Below are 24,636 nucleotides of genomic sequence, written 5' to 3'. Positions count from 1 at the left end.
TTTATTGTGCTCGTCTACTCCTCTTTCTGCTCCTCTCTTCCCTTCTTTCTCAAGCCATCAATCCCTTTTATCCCTCCTCCATCCCTGCTGCTGTCAAGACAGCCCAAGCAAATGGCTCCTCTCTCCCCCACTTCCCAGCTTCTCTTCCTCTCTCCTGCTCCTCGCGGTCCCTCACTCTCTGTCTTCCTCAATAAAGCCCCTTACATTATGTGGCAAGTGAGCACACAGTCCCATACAATACCTCCTGAGGCACCATGGGAGAGATTTCTATATAAAGACGGATAAAGCGAAGGGCTGGGCTGCAGATCGGGCGAGAGTCAGGGAGGTCACATACACACAATAGCAGTCTGAGATGGATGAGGGGAAGAAAGAGCAGTAACTGAGTAACGGGACAAGGTTAGGTTCGGTAGGCGAGGATTTCAAGATGCAGACACCAGCAGTGTTGGAGGCGGGGGACGTATTGCAGGTGCTGGAGGTTTGTGAGGCTCCGGAGGAAATTAAAGAAGTTATTGTCACCACATTAGAAGAAGGTTCTAATACTAACTCGACTCCAGTGACCAGCTGTGGAGCAGGAACTAAACCAAGCCAGGTAAGGCTGACAGGTCTCTGCGACTCAGCAGAGACGACGCTCTGTTGTTTTTAGCAAGCTGTGTTTGCTTTTCATGCTCAGTGTGGCTTTATTTCCTAATGCAATCATTTGCATGAGTCCGGACACACGTCCAGTCAGGTGGAACGTGTACTTCACGGTATAGCAGGCATGTATTTGGTGTGTTGGTCTGCTGTAACATTGAACACAGCTGCACCACAGTATTCTTGTAAATGCAGCTGATGTGGAAAGAACACTAAAACATTTGTACAGTCTAATGGCCATTGAGCGGTGGCACGCTTGGCATTTATTTTGACTTAATATAATCTTTGCTTTCACTGCGCAGTTCTATGTGCCATCAAGTAGGAAATGAATTTTTTTGGTCAATAGCAAAACCAAAGCAGAAAGAGTGCAGCTCTGCTGGGTTTCCTCCTCAGGCAGCAGAAATGGTGGATGCTGGAACAACCACAGCAACTGTTTGAAGTCTACCTGACAGAAAATATAGCTCTGCTAGTGGAGGAGGCAAAGAAGAAGAAGAGGGATCAAAGTGAGAAAAAACCAAAGTAAAAACAAGCTGACTCGATGAATCTGAGACTTGAGACTGTTCAAGAGGCTCATTCATTTGGCACTTTTTCCAACTAGAGAAATACGTGGCAAAGCCTGACTAGTTATTTTTCCTATTATAGGAAATTCCTATCTCAGTTTTTCACTGGTAGCATAAGGAAAGCTTAGTTACCTCTTCATGTCAGGTATGACAAACACATGTAGGCATTTCAGAGCAGTTCTAGCATTCATTTGGACTCGTGTTTCTGATATCTGTTTCTGGTCTTCACCAACTTTTTATCTGTGGCTTTTTATCTGACAAATCCTTCATTGTGTTTATCAGCTAACGGCTAGCTTTATCTGGTTGTTTGGTGCTATGTGGAGTAGGATGGAGGGGTAAATGTACAGCGGGTATTTAGATCTTTTTTGTTGAAAACAGTTGCCATTGTTAACCTTGGTCATGCAGACGAGCAGGTGAAAGTAGTTATTAAAAGCCTTATTTATGGCTGGCATGTACTTGAATCTTGATCTGAAGCTAAATGACTGACACTGTGGCTTTTGAGGTGGGGATAGGACTCTATGAATCATGTTTCTGCATCCACTCTACAACTACCCCCTCATGATTACCTGACATCGTGTATAACCCTGTTAATCATACAGCAGTTTGGCTCTTTTTCATGTGCCACTCAGCTGTCAGTCTCCTGTTGTCTAACACTCCCTCCTCTATCCCGCGAATTAGTCAAAGAAACTTTTTTAAGTGCTTTGCTTCCTTGTCCAGACAAGTTGTTGGCAGCCGCACACGCTGTCCGCACTTTAAACAAAGGAGGTTTTAAATTGCTGTGAAGAGCTCTTTGGGGCAGCTTGATGCTATATTTTACACACACACATGCAGACACACACACCTTGCCTCCCAGGAGTCAGTAGAGTGCACTTGTTCCTGCCCTGAGTGAGGGGCTTTGTTTGCTGCCCACTTAGAGCTGAACAGAAAACAGGCTTTTAGTGAACATTTGATTTACTGTGAGAAACAATAGCTGTTATTTATACTCTGGTGGACCTAGAAGGCAGAAAATACTCAAGTGAAAGCTTTGTAAAAGTGTCCTGGCTGACACGGCATGCACTATATATATAAATATATATATATACACCTGTGTCAAACACACATGGAGCTTTCTGAGTCTGTTTTGCTCTGTTATCACTCTAATCATTTCTTAACTACTCCACTACTTGCAGCAGAAAAAGGGAAGGCAGCTCAGGGTTTAGGTTATTAGTGAGCTGGCAGGCTGAGTTGAAAGCTTATGGCAGTTATTTCACTTGTAAAGAATTTCTGCAGGTGCAAAATGTGTTGGTTTCTCCCACTTATACAGCAGAAATGGGTTGATGTCTCACCCAGGGCCACTACTTTGGCAAAAACAGCTGGAACTGTCACACAGTTTCACATCAAAAGCACCCCAGAGGCCTTTTGAGCAAAGCAGTTCAGTAATGCAATACGATGCATCCAAACACGGGCTCGTGTACAGCTCAGATCAGCCTCTCTGGATGCGTTTAAAGCTCAGCAGATACGGTATCGTGTTGCAACACTTAGTTTGCTGCCTCACCAATAAATTTCTCTTTTCAAAGAAATGCTTTCAATGTAAAAACTACACCTGCTGCACCTGCCGTGCTTTCCATAGTGTCTCTACTCAGCTGATTGTTATGTCTCACTACATTGTTTGCTGGGTGAAAGATTTGTGCTTTGTTGGAGGTTGCTGAAGTACCTCTGTTTTTGATACAGAGTTATCATTAGATCTCATTCTGGGGGTTTGTCTCATTGTCGTGACAGAGAGAATGTAAACGTGTAACGTCTCTGTCACAATTTTGTTAGTGATTTTTTTGATTTTTTTCAGTACCAAATTCAAAGGTTCTTGGCTGACGAAGGGCAGATTGCTGACTTTGGGTTAGGAATGAGTTGCTGCCTGAAGTTGATGAGTTAAAGTATCAGGGTTAAGCCGGGGGAAGAGTGAAGTGGGAGATTAATTGCAGTGCACTGTTCTGATTAGTTGTGGTAATTAGAGCTGAGCATGAAGAACAAGACGTCTACTTTCTGATCTTAACCTATCACTGTGAGCTGTGTTCTGTGACAAAAAAACCCAAGACACACTGAAAAGAATCAGTTTCTGTGCCGGCCTATAAAAACTTCAGTTTCCTGCTGGAATAGTTGGAGGTGGTGGCTGGGAAGAGTGTGGTCTGGACACTTCAGCTTAACTCCTAGATCCTGATGAGTGGCACAGTAGACGTTGGATGGATGGAGCAAGGGCAGTGGTCACACATAAACAAAAAAAAAATAAAAATTAAAAAGTCTATTGGTGGAAAACAACTAGTTTTGATTGGCTGGAAATAAAAAAATCTTCTCTTTTTCTAGAGTATTTTAAAATCTCTCAATCAGGGTTCAAAATTCTACCATGTGCTTCTTATCATTAAGTTAAAGGTTGTTTCATTTTGGCTGCACAGTTGAGAAACTGTTACTGGCAGTTCAGGAATGTGTGGTTATATTTGTAAAGTTGCAGCCTGGAGTTATTCCCGTGCGGACACGTCATTTCAGATGTTTTCGTCATTGTTTGTCACCCAGTCTGCATCCAACAAATCACTGCAGATGTAGGACAAGAGCAGACCTGACAAGTGTTCAGCTGCCGTGTGTGTATGTAGTCACGAATGGAAGATGTGTTGGTCTCTCCGTCTGGCCCTTGAACTGGCCTGGCTTTGCCTGCCCCTCTGGATCAGTCCCTTTCCTCGTTTAATTGGCTTTCCTATTGTTGAACATTCTTGTCATGCTCCTGCCCTTTTCTTCCTGCGTCTTTGTTCCCTTTCTCTTCTCACTTTTCCTCTCTGTTTCACCTATTTTCATATGATGAATGGGTCTGGGCCTCCTGCGAGGCTGCCGGTACTGAACCAGATCAGCCTGTGGTGATTGGTTAATCCCATGATGAAATGTGGGTCACTGATGTCTATTTTTAGTCACGCTGGCAGAGGGAAAGCCCAGGTATGGTAATAGGCATCCAGCAAAAATCCAGCTCCAAATTTTAGGAGCAGTGAGCCGACTGAGGGGAATGTCGGCAGGTTTGCTTTATTTTAAGTTTTGCTGATTTAACAGTTCAATGATTTTTGTCTATGAGACCAAGAAGAAAAGTGGAAACACGTCAGTGGACATCTGTTTTTCCTTTTCTGTTTTGGGGGTATGTGATGATAGAGTTCTTGATGGAGTAATTTATGCGGTGTGAGATTCAGGTGCTCGAGGCAAGGGCAACGAGCGATGAGTGTACAACAGCCATGAGGCTTGAGAAGCTGTGATTCATGTTTCCCCCTGGGTGTTGTCGAAGTACACTGTGGTTAGAGAGGCAGTCTTCCTTACAGCTAATGCCTATCGATTCACTTCCTCACAAACACGCACACGGCATGCTTGGCTTGACTTAGAGAGCGAGCAGACAAGAATCAGATGCTCTGTACTCGGCTCAGCATGGGTCAGCGGGTCAGTGGTTGTAGGTTTTCTCATTCAGACACTGGAACATTTCAAAATTAAAGCTGCCCTCACTTATCTTCTGTGCTGCTGTACATCTGTCTTAATCTGAGCAGCAGCAGTTTAACATTGGCTGTAATAGTAGACTAAGCAGGGGAAGTTCATATAGCACATTTTTCCATACTTTAGGGGAAAAACTGATGACGTGTGATGTAAAGCCCCTGTCCAGGTACACCGGTTGTCAGTCTCTGCTGATATCTGCCAGTGCAAAGACAAAATAATGACTTTAGCTAACTTTAGATCTCAGCTGCGGATAATTGCTTCATGTGAATTAAAGACCTGTTGCATAAGTCTCCACGGAGAAGCTGAGGGCTCTCCAGTCTCTCTTTCATTATTAATGAAGTGGCTGCAACTGTTCCACAAACAATCTGCACTCCTGTTGAGTGGACTAAAGCCTGTTTTATTAACGGTTGTGCATTTGCTTTGTGCTTTGCTATAGTCTGTTAATCTCCTTTAACTCTTAGGTTTAATCAGCTAAATCGATGTACAGAGTTCATCTGTGTCTGCTATAGTAAACAGTCGTTCCAGTAGTAGTATTCTGCAGTTTCTGGGGAATAACTGAAATTCAGTGGAGAAAAAGGACTTTTTCCACTTTGTTAGATATAAAAATACATCCACTGTCAGGCTACACATGTTCGTAAGTCTTACATTTAGTTGCTTATCATATTCAGTTCAATTTATTTATACTGCGCCAAATCACAACAACAGTCGCCTCAAGATACTTTATATTGTAAGGTAGACCCTACAATAATACATACAGAGAAAAACCCAACAATCGTGTAACCCCCTATGAGTGAGCACTTTGGTGACAGTGGGAAGGAAAAACTCCCTTTTAACAGGAAGAAACCTCCAGCAGAACCAGGCTCAGGGAGGGGCGGGGCCATCTGCTGCAACCGGTTGGGGTGAGAGAAGGAAGACAGGATAAAAGACATGCTGTGGAAGAGAGACGGAGATTAATAACAAGTATGATTCAGTGCAGAGAGGTCTGTTAACACATAGTGAGTGAGAAAGGTGACTGAAGAAGAAATACTCAATGCATCATGGGAATGCATCATATGAGTCCGTTTTTATGACTGTAGCGGGTCAAATGTCAGACCATCTTGAGACTGCTTTCAGTGTTGAACCTCTTCAGAGAGAGACCAGTAAAAACAGGTGCCTGGGTGGTCCCCTGTGAGTGTTGGCGCTACTAAAAATATACCTCATGCATCATTTTTAAAGCTTTGTTGATGCTGTGGGGTTGTTTTTCAGGAGTTGGGCTTGCCCCTTTAGTTCCAATGAAAGGACCTCTTAATGCATCAGCATACCAAGACATTTTGGACAATTTCATGCTTTCATGCTCCCAACTCTGTTCCAACATGCACAAAACAAGGTCCATTAAGATGTGGATTAGGAATGGGATGTCGCTCATGTTACTATGCGTGTGAAGGCAAATGTGCAAATACCTTTTGCTAGAATAAAAATCAGGCTTGTTTGGTGATATTAAGGTAGTTCTAGACCAGCCTGATCCTATGATAAGGCTGCCCTTGTTGTTTAAAGCGCTATATAAGAACCAGTCCATTTTCCCATTCATCTGAAAGGTCCTGATAAAACCTTTTTACCTTTTTCTCTCATCATCTTGGCTTGTATGTGGGTGCAGACGTGGTCTTGTAGTGGAATTCTCTTATTAAAACTTGAGTATGCAGATTAACTGCAAAGTTTTCACCCTGAGGCCAGTGGGATACTTTCTGTTCCCGTGCAGCATCATCATCCTTTCAACCTCCTCAGTGGAATTGTTCATAATGTGTCTCTCCCATCTCTACAAGTCTCAGGCACATGTTATGGATATGAACCCGAAATATGCATTATAATCCACATTAGGTGCAGCATTTCTGGCCGATTGGTGGGTAAATCTGTTACTGAATTTACTTATAGCTGATGGCAGTTCATCATCTACCCTTTTTTTGCTTTTAGAGGCGGAACTCAGCGGCTCGCATGGTCATGTTAGAGGCCTGTTATGACTACAGCGTAAAGAGTTCTTATCTTTGTTATTCTAGCAGCTCTGCTCTGACACCGCTAACCATCATTATCTGCGGATGCAGTCCAGCCCAGACGTCAGCGTGTAGCCCAGTTGGCAGCTTGTGCTGTTAGCTTTTTCCACTTCCCATTTTTAGTCCCTTCTTTCTCACGTGCTTGGAAAGAGTCTCTCTTTCCTTTCAGCTGATGCTTCAGTCAAAGGTGAAAAACCACTTTAGAATGCAGTAACAGGTGATATCCATCTACAAGTGTATGTTAAGCTAAAGAGAAGTGGCTCAAACAGAGGGGAAAACCATCCATCTGTCAATCCATCCTTTTTTTCCTTGACTAAATGATGTGAATAGGGATGGCTTCAGAAGGCAAGTACCATCCAATGTTTACTAGAAATGGAATGCATCTTATTGACCGCTCACTGCAAGACACCCTTTAACCATTTTCCAACATCCACGGCCAGCTTACAATCAGTCTTTGGACTGTGGGAAGAATCTGGAGGGCAAGGTTGTGTTTTTTTAATGACCTTTGACCTTTGTATTTTCACAGGATGACAACTGGGGTGAGACCACCACAGCCATCACGGGCACCTCGGAGCACAGCCTCTCTCAGGAGGACATCGTTCGCATCACAAAGGATCTGGAGGACAGTGTGGGGCTCGACTGCCGCCGTTACTTCACCCGGACCCTGGCAATAATCTTAGGCCTGCTGGTGTTTCTCACGCCACTGGCCTTTCTGGTGCTACCCCATATCCTCTGGCCAGACAAGCTGCAGAGCTGTGGGACGGCCTGCGAGGGCCTCTTCATCTCTGTGGCCTTCAAACTGCTCATACTGCTGCTGGCTGTCTGGGCGCTCTTCTTCAGGCCAGCGCGGGCAGGACTCCCAAGGGTCTATGTATTCCGGGCACTACTTGCTGTACTGGTTCTGCTCTTTGTGATCTCCTATTGGCTCTTCTATGGAGTCAGGATACTCGACTCACAGGTGAGCTAAGAGAGGGGAAAACTGTACGTATGAATGAAAATTCATTGAGTACTACACACACATACGCACAGAAACAAAGGTTTCAGTAGCATGAGTACTGCAGTCACATTCATTTTTAATGCCATCAGAAGCTCAACAAAGCCACAAACAGCTAAAACACAGATATTTGATTTCCCAGTGCTGTGTGTTTACTCTGTGAGCCATAATTTAAAATCCTTGTAAGTCCCTGATTGAGAATCCCTGTAGGAATACACACTTTCAAAGGACGGTGTTTCAGCCGTCCTTTGAAACGCTGCTAAATATTTATATGCTCTACATCTAGTCTCACATGTGTTTATGCCTGGAAGACTATTTTAGGCATAATCTGTGCTTGGAACTGTGTTGGGACATATTTACTATGCAGTTATTTTATTAGATTTGTGTTTACTTTACATATAAAGTAAATCGGTCACAAACGATTCCCAAAAATCCTAACTGTTGATAGGACGAGAACTACCAGGGTATCGTGCAGTACGCCGTGTCGCTTGTGGACGCTCTCCTCTTCATCCACTACCTGGCCATCGTCCTGCTGGAACTGCGGCAGCTTCAGCCGTGCTACTCCGTGTGCGTCACACGCTCCACAGATGGCGAGACAAGGCACTACAACCTGGGACAGCTCAGGTAAGGAGCACAGAGTGACTCAATTAAATGTAGACATTCTCTTCTTTTAGCATCGTCTTTGAATAAATTTGTGTTTTTCATGACGTTAGTTCGAGGGTAAAGCATTAACAGTGTGAGCAAGAGGGAGTGTTTGAGGTAGGTTTTTGAGGGAGTTCTTTCCAATAAAATGCACACATTGACATATTTGGCAGCCAGGCTTGCCTCTAGTGGCCATCAGGGGAACTGCAGTTTTGCAGTTCCATTTGCCTTTTGGTTTCATTTTTCTGGCCTACTTGTTCTCAGAGGGTTAAAATGAGATGTGACACTCTTTGCTATCGTAGCTTCCATGTCAATCGGACTGGAAAGAAAAGCATATTTACATCCAAATGTGGCTCAGCGAGCTTTCAAATGCTTTGCTGTTGCTGATGAGAACTAAAAAGTCAACAACTTTATAAGACTTAGTGACACTGTGTTAGCAACCAGGAGAGAGAGGAAGAGATCAAGGGGAGATGAATTTAGGGAAAACAAAAGACGTCCGTGTGGGCGAGATGAAGGCAGAGGAAAGGACAGAAACTGGGGCACCTCAAGTTAGAGAGGTGGGAAAATAAGAGGCTAATAGCTGCTTACTAGCACAGAGATGGGAGTAAGAAATTCATGTAGGAAAGTCAAGAAAGAGAAGAAGATGAATATTAAGGAGTCATTAACACATAGATAGTAGAAATGATTATTATAAGGTAGAGCTGAAGAAAATGTAGAATGTATGAAAAAGGCACAAAGACAAAGTGCCTGATGTGGAGAGAAAACCATGCCAGAAGGAAAGAAAGGAGAGGGTGGGGAAGACTTCAGAGAGGAAACTCCTCAGAAAAGAGCTGCAGACACAGGGCGGAGTACATAGGAAAGCCCGGGAGACTGGAACAAGGAAAAATCTAAAGGAGGGACCAAAAAGGAGAATAGAGAACAAGGAACTAATAGTTAATGGAAAGGTTGTGCTGACGAATTGTAAAATGTTGTAAAGAAAGAAAGAAGGTGTGTGTGTGTGTGTGTGTGTGTGTGTGTGTGTGTGTGTGTGTGTGTGTGTGTGTGTGTGTGTGTGTGTGTGTGTAGGAAGGAACCGTCAAGACCAACCTTTTTATGACTTTATCGTCTCTGAGTAAAAACAGGAAGAGACCATTTTCAGCCAGACCCAGCAGCTCCCCCGTTGCTCTCTGCTATCAATACACAGCCCTTAGTCTGACATACCTTTTGCTTTTGGGTATCTAATAAAACCTGACGGATTTATGGATGGAGCTTTTTTTATGACCGGATAGGTGAAACACTATCTGTATACCGTATCTGCACTTATATTTTAAGGTTTATGTCTTCCTGCATTTTTGCCCATGGACTTCTATTTGCATATCCAGCCTCAAAATATTTAAAGATGTTTTTATTCATCAGCCAAAATGCACACTGAGACAGAAATAACTGCAGCAAGTCCATACATGAACGTGCAGTCAGTCTTGCATTAGCATTTTCAATTATGTTTATCTGGCTAACTCGCCGATTGCCACTAAATAACATCTGATCATATTCATGCAGGCGTCCAGTGCACCCGTTATAATTGTTACTCTGCTGTTTTATTTTACCTATTTACGCCTCTTGTCAACTCCACCACCAAAACTACTTCATGTCTTTTATTTTGGAATTACTGGTTTTGCTCAGATTTAATATTATTATATAGGGCTGTTCGATATAACGATATATACAGTGGGGCAAAAAAGTATTTAGTCAGCCACCGATTGTGCAAGTTCCCCCACTTAAAATGATGACAGAGGTCAGTAATTTGCACCAGAGGTACACTTCAACTGTGAGAGACAGAATGTGAAAAAAAAATCCATGAATCCACATGGTAGGATTTGTAAAGAATTTATTCATAAATTAGGGTGGAAAATAAGTATTTGGTCACCTCAAACAAGGAAAATCTCTGGCTCTCACAGACCTGTAACGTCTTCTGTAAGAAGCTTTTCTGTCCCCCACTCGTTACCTGTATGAATGGCACCTGTTTGAACTCATCATCTGTATAAAAGACACCTGTCCACAGCCTCAAACAGTCAGACTCCAAACTCCGCCATGGCCAAGACCAAAGAGCTTTCGAAGGACACCAGGAAAAGTATTGTAGACCTGCACCAGACTGGGAAGAGTGAATCTACAATAGGCAAGCAGCTTGGTGTGAAAAAATCAACTGTGGGAGCAATCATCAGAAAATGGAAGACATACAAGACCACTGATAATCTCCCTCGATCTGGGGCTCCACGCAAGATCTCATCCCGTGGGGTCAAAATGATCATGAGAACGGTGAGCAAAGATCCCAGAACCACACGGGGGGACCTGGTGAATGACCTGCAGAGAGCTGGGACCAAAGTAACAAAGGTCACCATCAGTAACACACTACAACGGCAGGGAATCAAATCCCGCAGTGCCAGACGTGTTCCGCTGCTGAAGCCAGTGCATGTCCAGGCCCGTCTGAAGTTTGCCAGAGAGCACATGGATGATACAGCAGAGGATTGGGAGAATGTCATGTGGTCAGATGAAACCAAAGTAGAACTTTTTGGTATAAACTCAACTCGTCGTGTTTGGAGGAAGAAGAATACTGAGTTGCATCCCAAGAACACCATACCTACTGTGAAGCATGGGGGTGGAAACATCATGCTATGGGGCTGTTTTTCTGCCAAGGGGACAGGACGACTGATCCGTGTTAAGGACAGAATGAATGGGGCCATGTATCGTGAGATTTTGAGCCAAAACCTCCTTCCATCAGTGAGAACTTTGAAGATGAAACGAGGCTGGGTCTTCCAACATGACAATGATCCAAAACACACCGCCTGGGCAACAAAGGAGTGGCTCCGTAAGAAGCATTTGAAAGTCCTGGAGTGGCCTAGCCAGTCTCCAGACCTCAACCCCATAGAAAATCTGTGGCGGGAGTTGAAAGTCCGTGTTGCTCGGCAACAGCCCCAAAACATCACTGCTCTCGAGAAGATCTGCATGGAGGAATGGGCCAAAATACCAGCTACTGTGTGTGCAAACCTGGTAAAGACCTATAGTAAACGTTTGACCTCTGTTATTGCCAACAAAGGTTATGTTACAAAGTATTGAGTTGTATTTTTGTTATTGACCAAATACTTATTTTCCACCCTGATTTACCAATAAATTCTTTACAAATCCTACCATGTGGATTCATGGATTTTTTTTTCACATTCTGTCTCTCACAGTTGAAGTGTACCTCTGGTGCAAATTACTGACCTCTGTCATCATTTTAGGTGGGGGAACTTGCACAATCGGTGGCTGACTAAATACTTTTTTGCCCCACTGTATCGGATGACGATATAAAAATGTCTATCGTTTGTTTCATGATGTCGCAAAATAAACTGTTTACGGCAATATTTTTTCATCGTTTTGATGGTCACTGTAGTGGCTATATAAATTTCTTAATGTTCTCTCTTTCTCTTATATTTTATATAACCACACGACTGATGGACAAGCGCCTGTTTTTATGCGTTGTGGTTGGCAACAACGACGGTAACAGCATCGCGTGTCCGCTTGTTTATGTTCCACATAAACCTTTCACAATAAAGCTCAAGATCCTGTTGAGACTTTTCAAAATAAACTGAATCACGTGAAAGAGCAGATTATTTACGGATGAGAATTAAAAAAGAGCCACTAGGTGCTAAAAAAATAAACCTTAGACTCAAACATTAGAACAGGCTTTTCACCGCAGCACGCTGTGTAATAAATGCTCACAAAGAAAACGGCGGCCGTTACAACTTATGTCTAAAAATGTATAGTTTCATACATCGGTTAAAACACTCGACTCCAGCTACATGACGCGCAGCTGGAAACACTTCCCGCAAGTCGAGCTGCCGGAGATTCACAGAATTTACAGAACGTGTTACATTTTTGTGATTTATATCGTTATCGGGACGATACAATTCTTATATCGGGATATGAGATTTTGGTCATATCGCACAGCCCTATTGCTCTAAGTGTTTAAGGGGTTATTTGTCCCAGGCGTTCATTGGCACCATTTTGGAGCATTGGTGCCATTGTTGACTAACAAATTGAAGAACTTTGCACTGAAACACTCCATCCACACATCTTCTACCATTTATCCAGATGTGGGTCGTAGGCACAGCAGTCTAAGTAGAAATGCCTAGGACCCCTTTCCCCATCCACCTCTTCCAGCCCTTCTGGGGGGACACCAAGGCATTTCCAGGCCAGCCGAAAGACACAATCTCCAGCATGCCCTGAGTCTGCCCTGAGGCCTCCATCCAGTTGGACATATCCAAATCGCCTCACTCAGGAGGCATCCTAATCAGATGCCCACACTACCTTAACTGGCTCATATTGATGTGGAGGAGTAGCAGCTCTACTCTGAGCTGCACCCAAGTGACCTATCTCCTCACCCTATTTCTAAGGGAGCGCCGCTGCCACCACCTTTCAGAGGAAGCTCATTTCTGTCACTCATATCCACGATCTCATTCACTACCCACAGCTCGTGGACATACAGTAGATGAGGCTACACTAAAACTGAAAACTTTGGTACAGCATCCACATCACTGTCTGTCAAACATGGAGTAGCAAAGGGTGGCTACTTTCAGGAATCTACAATATAAGACATATTTAGAGTTATTTATTAATTTTGCTACATAATTCCATATATCTTGCTTCATATATTTGATGTCTTCAGTATGTATCTACATTGTAGAAAGTAGTAAAAATAAAGAAAAACCATTAAATGAGAAGCTGTGTCCAAACTTTTGACTGGTAGTGTATGTTCCTCCACACTACGTTTCTAACGTTAACCGTGTACCGTGTACATTAACCTCATGTTTTACCTGAATTGAGAAAGGATGTATAATGTAAATAGAATTGGTCCTAGCACAAAACCATTTTTTTGTTTGGAAAAGCAGGATGGAAATTTTTTAACTGTTTTTTGAACATTTCTGGCTCTTTTCAGACTTTTTAAAAAAAGTAATCAGTAAGCTAAAATGTGGGGAAAAAAGAAATAAAATTGCTAAGCATCAGCAGGAACAGGTCAGACAAGTTAAAGCGTTTATTGGTCTGAGCGGTGTGTTCGCCGGTTGCCTTGGGGGTGTCGTCCTTTTGTAAGCCTTGCCATTCATCCCTGCACGGCCGGCAGCAGGCCCAGCCTCGCTCTGTTGTCCGTCTGTGACTGTAAACACACAGCTAATTAGTGCTCCCTACAGACTGCAGCGCGGCATCTGGTCAGCCTGACGCGCACAGCCATACACAAACGGAGGCACGCCTGTGTGTGTGTGCATGGATAATTGCACCATATACATGCAAATGACAGATTTGTGCACACATTGCCTCAAACACGAGCAGCGTATCATACAGAGAATCCCAGACACACTAGTGGGTGTTATGTTTTCCCAGCCAACCTCTCGTGTATGTTCTCTATTAACAGGCGGTGGCTGGTGCTGCTCACATTCCTGCTTTTCTGGCATCCATCCTCAGCCTTATCATAATGAGGACCCTATCCTGGGCCCTCAGGCCCCGGTGGCTTGTTTCTGTCTGCCTTTGATGCCAATCTGAGGGCCAGAGGAGGTTTTTCTTTTTTTTTTTGCTTCGTTGTTTGACCGGATGAGTCGAATACAGAGTGCATTCCTTACCAAGTTGTTAAGAGAGGAGTGGTTTAAACACATTCACAGTTGGGGGGACTTCCCTCTTACCGAGCATTCCTGTGCATCAGAACAGTGATCAATCACCTCGCTCTCAGAGGATCTGGTTTATGATTGAACTGCAAAGTTTTAAGAGAAGGTTCTTTATTTCCTTCTCTGAGTTTGCATTCTCCTTGCTCTGTGGGCCCAGTTGAGCTCCTCGGTTTGAATTGCTTTGTGTCATGTTTGCTCTGCTTAATAATTGAATGAACTTGGGAAGAAGCAGGGACTGACTCACTATTTACGTAAGTTACAGCTAAACAATGGTGCTGCCTAGTGTGAGTGCTTAATGCAGCACAGGGCTGTCTGGGTGTTATCACACTTTCTGCTGCCTCTTTGGCGAAAATGAGCGCCGACTCCACTCGTGCTAAAATAATCAATACCCTGTGATTTATTTGTTTTTCTGCAGCTGGAGATCCCATTAGAGATTATCTCCTAAAATCTTCAGAGTTTCTCTAAATGCGTATGTACACTTTCTTTTTGAAATATCAGTAAACAGTGTGTGAGCCTAACACCTGATTGTATAACTAGATAAAGAATTTTGTGTTAATTTGCTGTGTTTCTGGTCTTGAGGGCTTTTAGGCAACTCTCTGCTTCTTAGGGTCAGAAACATTCAAACAGAAATCAAGAACAAAGTGCTGTCTCACTTCCAAGTTATTGAAGTGGATGCAACAGGGTGCTAATCTCTGAGAATGATCACAGAGTCAATATTGATGCCATTATTTCTCGGTGATCTGGCAAATAAGTCCACCCATCTCATTCCCTAACTACCCTGCTGCGATCCGACAGTGCCGATCACTGCAACGCCGTGCCGCCGGGCAAAGAAATCATCAGACTGAAACTGCATGAATCCTATGCTAAATTTAGAGAATTAAGCTTGTTTGATTAGGAAATTGGCAAGACCACGCTTGTTTATTTTAAAGATCCTCCTGTTCAAGCATGTTGTACAACCTTTAGCTGTCATCTTAGCTCACTTAAACTTGTTTTGTTTTTCAAAGTCTCAATGAGATTAGTGGCAATGAAGGCAGCCCAAATAAAAAAGTCCAGCAAAAACACTGTCTCGAGATCTGTATCTTCACCGTGTTAGAGGACATAGTGCGAATGTGGTGTTTAGAGTCTTCTTCACTTTTCTCCAGTGTGTAACAAATCCTATGGATCGACATGAGGAGACATCCTCTGTCATTGAGAAGTATTTCTTAGAACTCTGCTTGCCTCTGGTGATGTTAGTGTGAGCTCACATACATGTGACTGTCATCAGATGGCAGAGCGGTAACAACGAATGACTTTTTAATGCTGCCTGGGTGATTTCCAGCTCTCTGTAATACGTCACATGACGCATTATTTAATGTAAGGTTTGCTTTAGAAGCAGGAATGTTAAAGGTCAGAAAAAGGATATAAGAGCTTTCATCAGTGAGTCTGTATTCATTTTGCCTCCTTTGGGATAATAGGAAGCGCATGCTGCAGACTAGCACGTGTTGTTGTTTGGGTTTATTAAGTTAGAAGAATGACACAGGACGGCTCACACAATGAATGAAAAGAGTCCAGTGTTGAGCTGTAAAGTCTTGTTATGTGCTAGTTAACAGCAGCATCTGCTGTCCTCCTTTCAGCCAAATGCAGGGTGTGAAACTGAGCCCATGATGTTGCTACAGAGTTGGTACAGTTGTTGAGACTAACTGTGAGTTAAAAGATATCATACGTAACATTTAGACTAATTAACATCTATGACAGAGTTATACTCATGATCATTCACACTCTTGTTGATACCTACACCAAAATCACTCGTTAACCTAGTGAGCATGTCTTTGGACCGAAAAGCCCCACAGGTACAGAGAGACATGCTAACTGTAAAACTATTGATGTGAAGCTATAATGTTTTGATATAAAACTGCAAACCTTTTCCAATCAGCGATCACATTTTTGAACCGTGACACGAGAGTCGGTATTTATAGTCAGCTGATATTAGCATGACTGCTGTAAAGTATTGGTAAACGCAAGTAAGGCTGTAGTGTCGCTGCTTGAGTAAGTGTGTCGTTTTGGCGTGATTTACCTTTTTATTTGAAAGAGGAACCACAGAGGAACTATATTATTATCAAGCCAGTGATTTATGACCTTTATCGTGTGAAAGTACTTTACCTGTGTGCAGGACCTGGCATGCTTAGTGATCCATGGTATAAAGTATCAGGGTCTGGGTTATACACTTCGAGCTCACTTTGAGTCTCTGGCTTCTCTTTCATGCTCGTGACTCCTTCTGTCATCTTTGCGCCTCTTGTAACCTCAAACCTCACTTCCTTTTCTTGGTTGGCTCTTAAACACCTGTAAGGCAACCTTCACCCTGCAGCTCGTAGTGGCCCCCCGTCTGATGTTTGTGAACATGCAGTTATCACCTGCTGCTGCTCACCATGTACATGAACAATTATATAAAGGTATAAATGTGAATAGCACTCCACGTCTCTTCTAGCTCTAGCTCTCCTTTTTTCCACCTCATGATTTGTCTTTTCCTCCAGGCTATAAATCACCCTGCCTTTTCAAATCTTACGTTTGCCAGGACGAGCAGTGAAAATAAATTGCATTAATGAGACATCGAGGAGAAGCAGAAATCCGATTTTCTGTCGCAGTCTTCAGCTCTGACTAATGCATTAATGTAGTTCCAGAGGATTGCGGGTCATCCGGTGATGAAGATCTGTAAATGTTTTTGTCACTGGTTCTGTTCTCTGTGTTTATATCTTCACTTAAATCTCGTCAAGCACAGCAGATCCACCTCTACACTGTGCATTATCTTCTAGACGTGCTGATATTCTGTTCTCCAAGGTGGTTTTTTTGTGTGTCTTTAAGAATCATTTCCACTTAGTCATTAAGTATTACTGTCAGATCTTTTCATTTCAGTTGCTGCACTGTTCCACCTTTGTTCCATATCACTTCCGTCCCCTCGCTCTGTCTCTCTCTCCCTGTTTTATGTTGATGGTACTGTTAGTCTGAAGAAATGCTAGAAGGGTTTTTCTTCACTCGCAGAAAGTTTTCAAAGAAAGCCAGAAATGTCTGTTGGCTAGTGCTTCCTCCTGCTTTTTGCCTTCTGCCTTTTCGCTGTGCGTTTGTATTCAGCAGGAAGGCTTGTAGAATTACTACGGCTATTTTCTAGTCTTTGGTGTTAAACATCCCGTGGCTAATGTTCCTCATGTCCTGCTCTCAGACCTGAAGCTCTCATGCTGGCCCAAAGCTACCTGAATTCCAAACTCAAACATTTCCTGTGGCTTAAACTTCCCTTTGATTTTCCCATTTCTTCCTCTGCAGTATTCAGCGGGCAGCTCTGGCCATCATAGAGCACTACTACTGTGACTTTCCGGTTCATAACCCAGCGCTGCTTTCCGCCTCCAAGTCCCGCGCTGCCAAGCATCTGGCTGGCCTCAAGGTGTACAATGTGGATGGTGAGTTCCCAGCAGCCCCTGCTGAGGGTGAGTGGGATGCTTCATGTCTTCAGTGATTTTGGTTGTTCTTTGTGCTCTGGGGTGGTGGAGTCTCAGAGGTCTGCTTTTCCTTCCTTATACTGATCTGTTTGGGCAAACTGTGTGTTTTACTTATTACAACTATCTGTTCAACAAACTGATTATTGTTCAGTCTTTAAAATGCTCACAGACACTGAATATTTCCCTGTTTTCAGACTGACCCACAGCTCAGATCTTTTATCCTGTCTTCCTTCTCTCACCCCAACTAGTCGCAACAGATGGCCCCGCCCCTCCCTGAGCCTGGTTCTGCTGGAGATTTCTTCCTGTTAAAAGGGAGTTTTTCCTTCCCACTGTCGCCAAAGTGCTTGCTCATAGGGGGTCATATGATTGTTGGGTTTTTCTCTGTATGTATTATTGTAGGGTCTACCTTACAATATAAAGCGCCTTGAGGCAACTGATGTTGTGATTTGGCGCTGTATAAATAAAACTGACTATAAAAATTGAATTGAATTGAAATCTATAGATTTAAATAGGATTTTGACATTTAAGAATCAGTGACATTCGGTAAATGAGTGATTAGACACCAAAACTGTTTCTCAATTCTTGTTAGTTTAAATGATGTGGATTAGTTATCTCATATTCAGATTTGTAGTTTGACCACTGACCCTTTTTAAACAACATGTATTTGATATTTGAATTGCCATAATGCCTTTAAACTCCAAGGATTCATATTCGCGCGTTGCCTATTTTTGGGTCCAACATTTAAACGTAACATTTTTAGCTAAAAAAGACCCAAAAAAGTCTCCAAATCTTCTCATTTGAAAACTTTAACAGCAAGTTTGTCTAATGTTTTGCTTAAAAAGAATCCACCTCAACTGTGATCCAGTCTTCAGGGTCATGTTGATTGTCTGGTCACAATTTCCCACACTATATAATGAGATATGACTTGTTTTGTTTAATGACAGAGCAGCAAGAGTCAGACTGAGAAAACCAGCAAATGTCCAACGATTGGCAACATTGTTCCAGTTAATTAGGCTTATTCGCTTAAATGGTTCTGGTCTGTTTATGACAATTAAACTAAATATGGCTGTCTCTAATTATATTTAATATAATATCTGCCAATATTTTGCCCTCATTTCAATGTAATGTGACCACTTAACTGGCAGAATAAATACATCTTTAACACCATTACACAGAGACCACATTGTTTTTGAGTTAACTGTTAGAAACTGCGTTTTTGTGTAGCAGTCGTTCGCTCCAAATGACATTTCAAGTCTCTGCAGGTCGAATCTCCTTAGCTGTGCTGGAATGTGCTAAAACATATAACTGCCTGGAAGGAAGAAAATTGATCTGCAGTCTTGGCATAATTAGAAAATTGACCATTGTAGTATAAAGCACAGGTGATTTGTAGCTGATGTGTTACAACATGCAAAAAAAGTGTGGCTATCTATATCGCCCCGGGCGCACCTTCTGGAGCAGGTGGAGTGTTTTAAACTTGCTCTTCTCTCTGTGTTTTTCCTCACACTGACGCTAACCCGTTAAGACATCTTTAAAGCTAAACTGAAAGCCTACCTGTTGGACAGTAAGTAAATGCAACACTGCCACCAATAAAAGTACCCTCACAGCCTGCTGGTGCTCGCTTTAAACAAAGATATTCCTTCAATGTACTTGAAATGAAAAGCCCCCACCTCCCCCACCCCACTTCCACCCACTCCTATTCTCTCCTTGCATGCCACAGGTTGATGAAAAAGTTCAGCGTTGTCCTTACAACAGCTGGCAGAATGCAACACAAACCCTCGATTAAATTATTGCAGTCCCTTAAGTGTACTCAAGCTTCACTTAAGTGCACTAACTCGACTCCCACCTCTCGGTTTGGTGTTTTATTTTCCTGCCATTTATTTCCCTCCTTTCTTCCTCCTCCTCTCAAATGTTCGTGGGAGGCGTTGACGGAGATGGCTGATAAATCAATAGCTATTACAACACCAGTATTCTCATTTCTCTCTCGAGCCTCATCCTCCTTCATTTTCCTCCCGCAGCAGCTGCTCGGGGACCCCTCCGTCGCTCTCATCGCTCTCTTGTCTTGAGCTTTTACTTCCTACTTCTTGCTTTCTGCGGCCACACTGCTACTGTAATAAATAATTCTGACTCAGGGACAGACGATAATCATTTCTTAATGAAAAACCGGTGAAGCTCTGAGCACAAAACAGCCGTAATACTCGATTAGACTGCGTCCAAATGGCTTTGGGTGAGCTTTGTGATTCCTGGAACAACATTTTAACTGTGTTGTTTAGTCAGCTCAAGTTTCTGTGACTGAACTACCAAATCAAAGAAGCGGAGTGAAATACAGTCACCGCTGTTACAGGTATTTCCTGTTGCAGTCATGAGTAATGGTGCCACTCTTTCAGGCAGCATTAAAAGTCTGATCTGCGTTTTGGATCGTCGTCCCACTTTCTTGTCTGATTGTATGACACATTCCTGAATCTGTGGAATATTCTCATTTCTGTACATGCAATGCTTCCTAATATCCATCGCCCCAGCGCTGGATATTATCTCCCCATTTCTTAACAGTTGGCGACAGTTCTGCTTCATCTACATGCAGCCTAACATTGCTCAGACTTTAAAGAAAAGCTCTTTTTAAGCACGGCTGTTAACAAGATTAGTATCATTTTCACTTGAAAAGTCCACACAGCATTTCATGTGTCCACAGGTACCTAAGCAGTTACACACAATGACACTGTGTGAATAGTACAGGTGGGACTCACCACACATGAGATTCATGATTTTCAACATTTTGTGATACGTACATCTGTTAATATTATTTCATTGATGTAGCTTTAAACTGTGAACTGGCTGTAAACAGGATGTACGATCATGTGGTGTGGCCTTATGACTTCACAGTGTCGGAGAATTCCCAAGTTTATTTGTAAATTTGTGGCTTTAATCTCACAAATCCTTCTCCTAAACTATGAACCCCACTGCTCGGCTCGGTTTGTATTTGTTTTTGTTTTTTTCCAGTATCAGTGCCCCTGAGAAACCATCATACTCCAGATTATTATTGTTCACACCAATGAATTTTCACATTTGAGAGATACAGTTTTGAACTATTGAAGACCCTCTAGACTACTTTTACTTCCACTCGACTTCTAACCGACACGTGTTTCTGTTGTAAGTGTGTCTCGTAGAGTTATTTGAAATCTTCCGTACAGAAAGCGCCACATGGCAAATTCCAAGTGCACCTTCCTTCCCCTGACATTTAGTGTAACGTTTCCCGCCCGTAAACCTCATGTCAGTGCAGTGATGCCAGGAGCAGAGTTGGGAGGGGGGGTCCATGAATTATTCTGTTCATGCTCGATCCCTGCCCCGCATTAATAATTCGCCAGCGCTGCCATCTTTTAACCTGCATTAACATCAGGCGGGGTTCATCAGCCGCCTCCAATTTCTAATTCTAAAAATGTAAACTTTTGAAGTTGCCCGAGACCCTCATTTAATTGCACTCCCCGTACCTCCTGAAGGCAGAGTAATGGAAGTGTTTGCATATCAATGGCCCGTACATGGGGGAAGGAATGTGTTTTGGATTTTCCACTGATGACATCGCTCGGAACAATAAAAAATTCAGACTTTGTGCGGCTCTTCTTGTCAGCTTCTGGGGTTTTAAGTGTTGCAGGTGATAAAAGGAAATGGACTGAGGTTTATGTGCATTAATAATCTCCCCCCTTCACTCTAACAGCAGCTTGTTCTCTCACATTGCACTCTGTGTCATCACCAAAGATTTCTTTCTTCCTTCACCGGCCGCTACCACCTGTGAACACTCTCATACATGCGTTTAACCCTTCCCGTCAATCTGATTTTGCCGCGGCAGGTCCCGGAAACAACGCAGCAGCGGGAATCGCCCATTCTCAGTCCAGAGCGATGATCGCAGCTGCCGCCCGCCGCAGAGACACCAGCCACAACGAGCTGTACTACGAAGAGGCCGAGCACGAGAGGCGCGTCCGCAAACGCAGAGCACGGTGAGTCGGTCAGATCAAAACGCGTTTCAAGCAGTAAAACACAAAAGCCTGCTGTTATTGAAACTGCTGTTGTTTGCTGTTTCCCCTCCCAGGCTGGTGGTGGCAGTAGAGGAAGCGTTTACACACATTAAGCGCATGCAGGAGGAAGAGCAGAAAAAAGCACCTGGGGATGTTATGGACCCTCGAGAAGCAGCACAAGCCATCTTCCCATCCATGGCTCGGGCTCTGCAGAAGTACCTGAGGACCACCAAGCAACAGCACTGCCACAGCATGGAGAGCATCCAGCAACACCTGGCCTTCTGCATCACCAACAACATGACGCCCAAGGTCAGTCCTGTGACCTCTACACACGGCATTCGGCCTTTCTTTGGGGGTCATTTCAGTGAATTATATTTATATAGTGTCAAATAAGGTAACGAACCTACAAGGAAAACAGAGAGAAAAACCCCAACAATCATATGACACACTACGACCAAGCAAAAGTGGGAAGGAAAAGCTCAATTTTAACAGGAAGAAACCTCCAGCAAAACCAAGCTCAGGGAGGGGCCATCTGATAAAGACAGGACATAACATGCTGTGGAAGAAGGCCAGAGATTAATAATAACTAATATTTAAATGCATTTTTATAATATAATGGTTTCATACTTCCTTCTTTTCCAGGCGTTCCTTGAGAGCTACCTGACTCCAGGTCCAACCGTTCAGTACAGCCGGGACTTCTGGCGAGCCCGTCAGTGGACGCTGATCAGCGAGGCGTCAGTCACCAGCGGCCTGAAAGACGGCACCATCTTCCTGCTCAAATGTGTGGACTTTAGCCTGGTGGTGACATCCAAGAAGATCCCCTACATCCAGATGTCCGAGGAGTACATCGATCCCAAATCACACAAGTTTGTCCTGCGGCTACAGTCGGAAACATCTGTGTAGGACGCCAGATGTTTTATTTTTATTTCACACCCTGTTGCTCTCCAATATTTTCATTTTGGGTTTTGCAGTTTTCAATTTTTACTTTTTTAAAAATATATTATATATGAATCTAGCTATCGCACACGTTTGAATATATTGATCTTTTATTGTTGATAAAATCGAAAAAAGAAGAGTTGCAGCAGGATTTTTGCTCACTGGATTCTGGACGCGGTTGAGTGCACATGCTCTGTGTGTGTGTGTGTGTGTGTGTGTGTGTGTGTGTGTGTGTGTGTGTGTGTGTGTGTGTGTGTGTGTGATGTAATTTTGTGTCAAAACAATCACCCCTTCAAACAAGATGGGAACAAGTAGCATTTAAAGGTTGACATCTCCACAGAGAGCAGTTTTTGTGTTGGATTTCCATGAGACGGACAGAGTAACAGGAGGAAAGTGTGTTGTTTTGTTGTTTTGTGTACACTTGGAAGTATTTGAATATTTTTGGACACCAAAAAAAATAAATGGACTTATATATACAAGAATGAAACAACTTCAGTTTCAGCATTAAATGCACATTCACATGACGGTGGGAATGATCTCAGTCTGCACATAAAGGAAGAGGCACGCCTCCTCAACACTTTTTCCTGACAGCTGAGACGTCACACTCCACCGTGTCCATCCTGTGGCGTGCGGCCCACGCCCTTGAGCGCTAATTTTAGCAGCCAAAGTTGGGACTCTTTGAGTTGTTTTCAGTTCCTCTCCAGGTGCAACGGAGCACAAATCTGAAACATTTCCAATCCAGTCAGGAGCGACGCAAGCGTGCCGTGTTTGAACACCAGGGTGAACTTGGCATGAACCGGATAATAGGAGACGCACTGAGATGGACACGTGCCCAAAAACATTTGCCCTGCCTCAGCGGTTCGGTAACCTTCTCAGGGCTTTCATGTCGCCCACATCTGCCTGACGTGATGGAAGGGGAAGGCAGCGGGAAAGAGAGACCCAGCCATCATGTTGGAATTAAAAAGTACTACTGATTTCTCCAGACTTTGGGTTACAAAGCAGATGTATTCATTGTGTGTACATTCTCCTTTAGACCTCAGTCTTCAAATAATGGTTGAAGTTACAGGTAACACCTCTCCCACCTGGCGTGAGGTGGGCGTTAAGTTACCATTGTGTCCATTTTCACAGCACTGACCCTCCTTTTTCTAAACTACTGTCTGCAAACACTCCACGTTTCCTTTGTTTTGTTTGGGTTTTGACATATGTATGCACACGTGGTGCAAGTATGCACCTTTTACCTTTAACTTACCCCTGCTGCAATGCTTTTAATTTGAAAATTCAAGAGAAAATGTTAAATTTTCTTCCTCTGTAGTGAAGTGAAAACAGACATTAATGCTTAATTTGCAAGATGAGCAACTAAACAACTGGCTTAAACAAACAGCAACATGTAAAGTCTGATTCCATCTTTCAGGGCTCACAGGGTTTCATTATGTATGATGATAAATCACCAGAGTCTTTATCAGCAGTGAGAGCTGCGGCAGCAGGGCGGAACCTCCTTCCCAACTGGACTGTCTGGTTTTCCTTTACTGCCTCGTCTCACCCCTGTTGTCTGACAATTCCCTCGAGGTCAGTCCTTTCATGGAAGGCTCAGAAGGGATTCTCTCGCCTGCTGAATGGGTTTACACCGGCAGGCCAGAAAAATACAGTTAAATGAAGTTAAAATGACACGTGTCTGTTCCTCTGTTACTGTCGAAACTGATAATACTGATCTGGTAAAATCACCAAAGAGAGGGGGAGAAAAAGAAGAGTCGCACTGAGCACGCTCAAGAAGACATGCAAGCAGTATAGCTTTGCCTGAGAGCAAGGTTGTCCCCTACTGCCCCCTGGTGATGCAACACAGCATTGTCACTGCATCTTTTCAGACAAAAAGAAAAAAACTACTGGTAATTTTATACTATAATTATTTCACTGTAAACAAAATGTTAAAACACCTGCAAAAAAGTCAGATACGTGCTGTTTTCTGTGTGACACGTCCACAGCAAATCTTTTTTCTTTTCTTTTTTTAAATTTTAAACACGTGTCATTGGTCAGATTTTGTACCAACTAACTAAACTTTGTATGATCCTGATGTGATGGTGCCTCCTGTTTTTAAACTGTATCTATTTATGTAAGCGTGTGTGTGTTTGTGTGTGTGCCATTCCAGTTCACACAACCAGCCCCAACCCGACCCCCTCCTCCACCATCTGTCACACTGCTGCCAAGTTACAGTCCTCTGTCA

The 24,636-nt window shown here is 43.3% G+C and overlaps 1 protein-coding gene across 3 annotated transcripts in view; it reads left to right on the top strand.

The window, feature by feature from the left end:
* Positions 1 to 23,151, top strand: part of LOC146642430 (vang-like protein 1) — a 67,476-nt gene extending 44,325 nt beyond the window's left edge. For 2 of the 3 annotated variants that reach the window (XM_085398283.1, XM_085398285.1), the window contains 6 exons: positions 7,233 to 7,664; positions 8,149 to 8,324; positions 17,306 to 17,466; positions 21,317 to 21,464; positions 21,557 to 21,791; positions 22,125 to 23,151. In XM_085398283.1, the coding sequence (XP_085254409.1) occupies positions 7,233 to 7,664; positions 8,149 to 8,324; positions 17,306 to 17,466; positions 21,317 to 21,464; positions 21,557 to 21,791; positions 22,125 to 22,385 (1,413 nt within the window). In that variant the 3' untranslated portion in view covers positions 22,386 to 23,151. The remainder of the gene's footprint in view (positions 1 to 7,232; positions 7,665 to 8,148; positions 8,325 to 17,305; positions 17,467 to 21,316; positions 21,465 to 21,556; positions 21,792 to 22,124) is intronic. The other variant, XM_085398284.1, reaches the window with a different exon arrangement.
* Positions 23,152 to 24,636: the final 1,485 nt, after the last annotated feature.

Source organism: Rhamphochromis longiceps, linkage group LG23, assembly GCF_057381845.1.
Source record: "Rhamphochromis longiceps isolate RC_006_pf linkage group LG23, R_longiceps_female_GT1.1, whole genome shotgun sequence".
Lineage (NCBI taxonomy): Eukaryota > Metazoa > Chordata > Actinopteri > Cichliformes > Cichlidae > Rhamphochromis > Rhamphochromis longiceps.
Note: the sequence above shows the minus strand (reverse complement) of the source record. Positions and strands in the feature narration are given on the sequence as shown.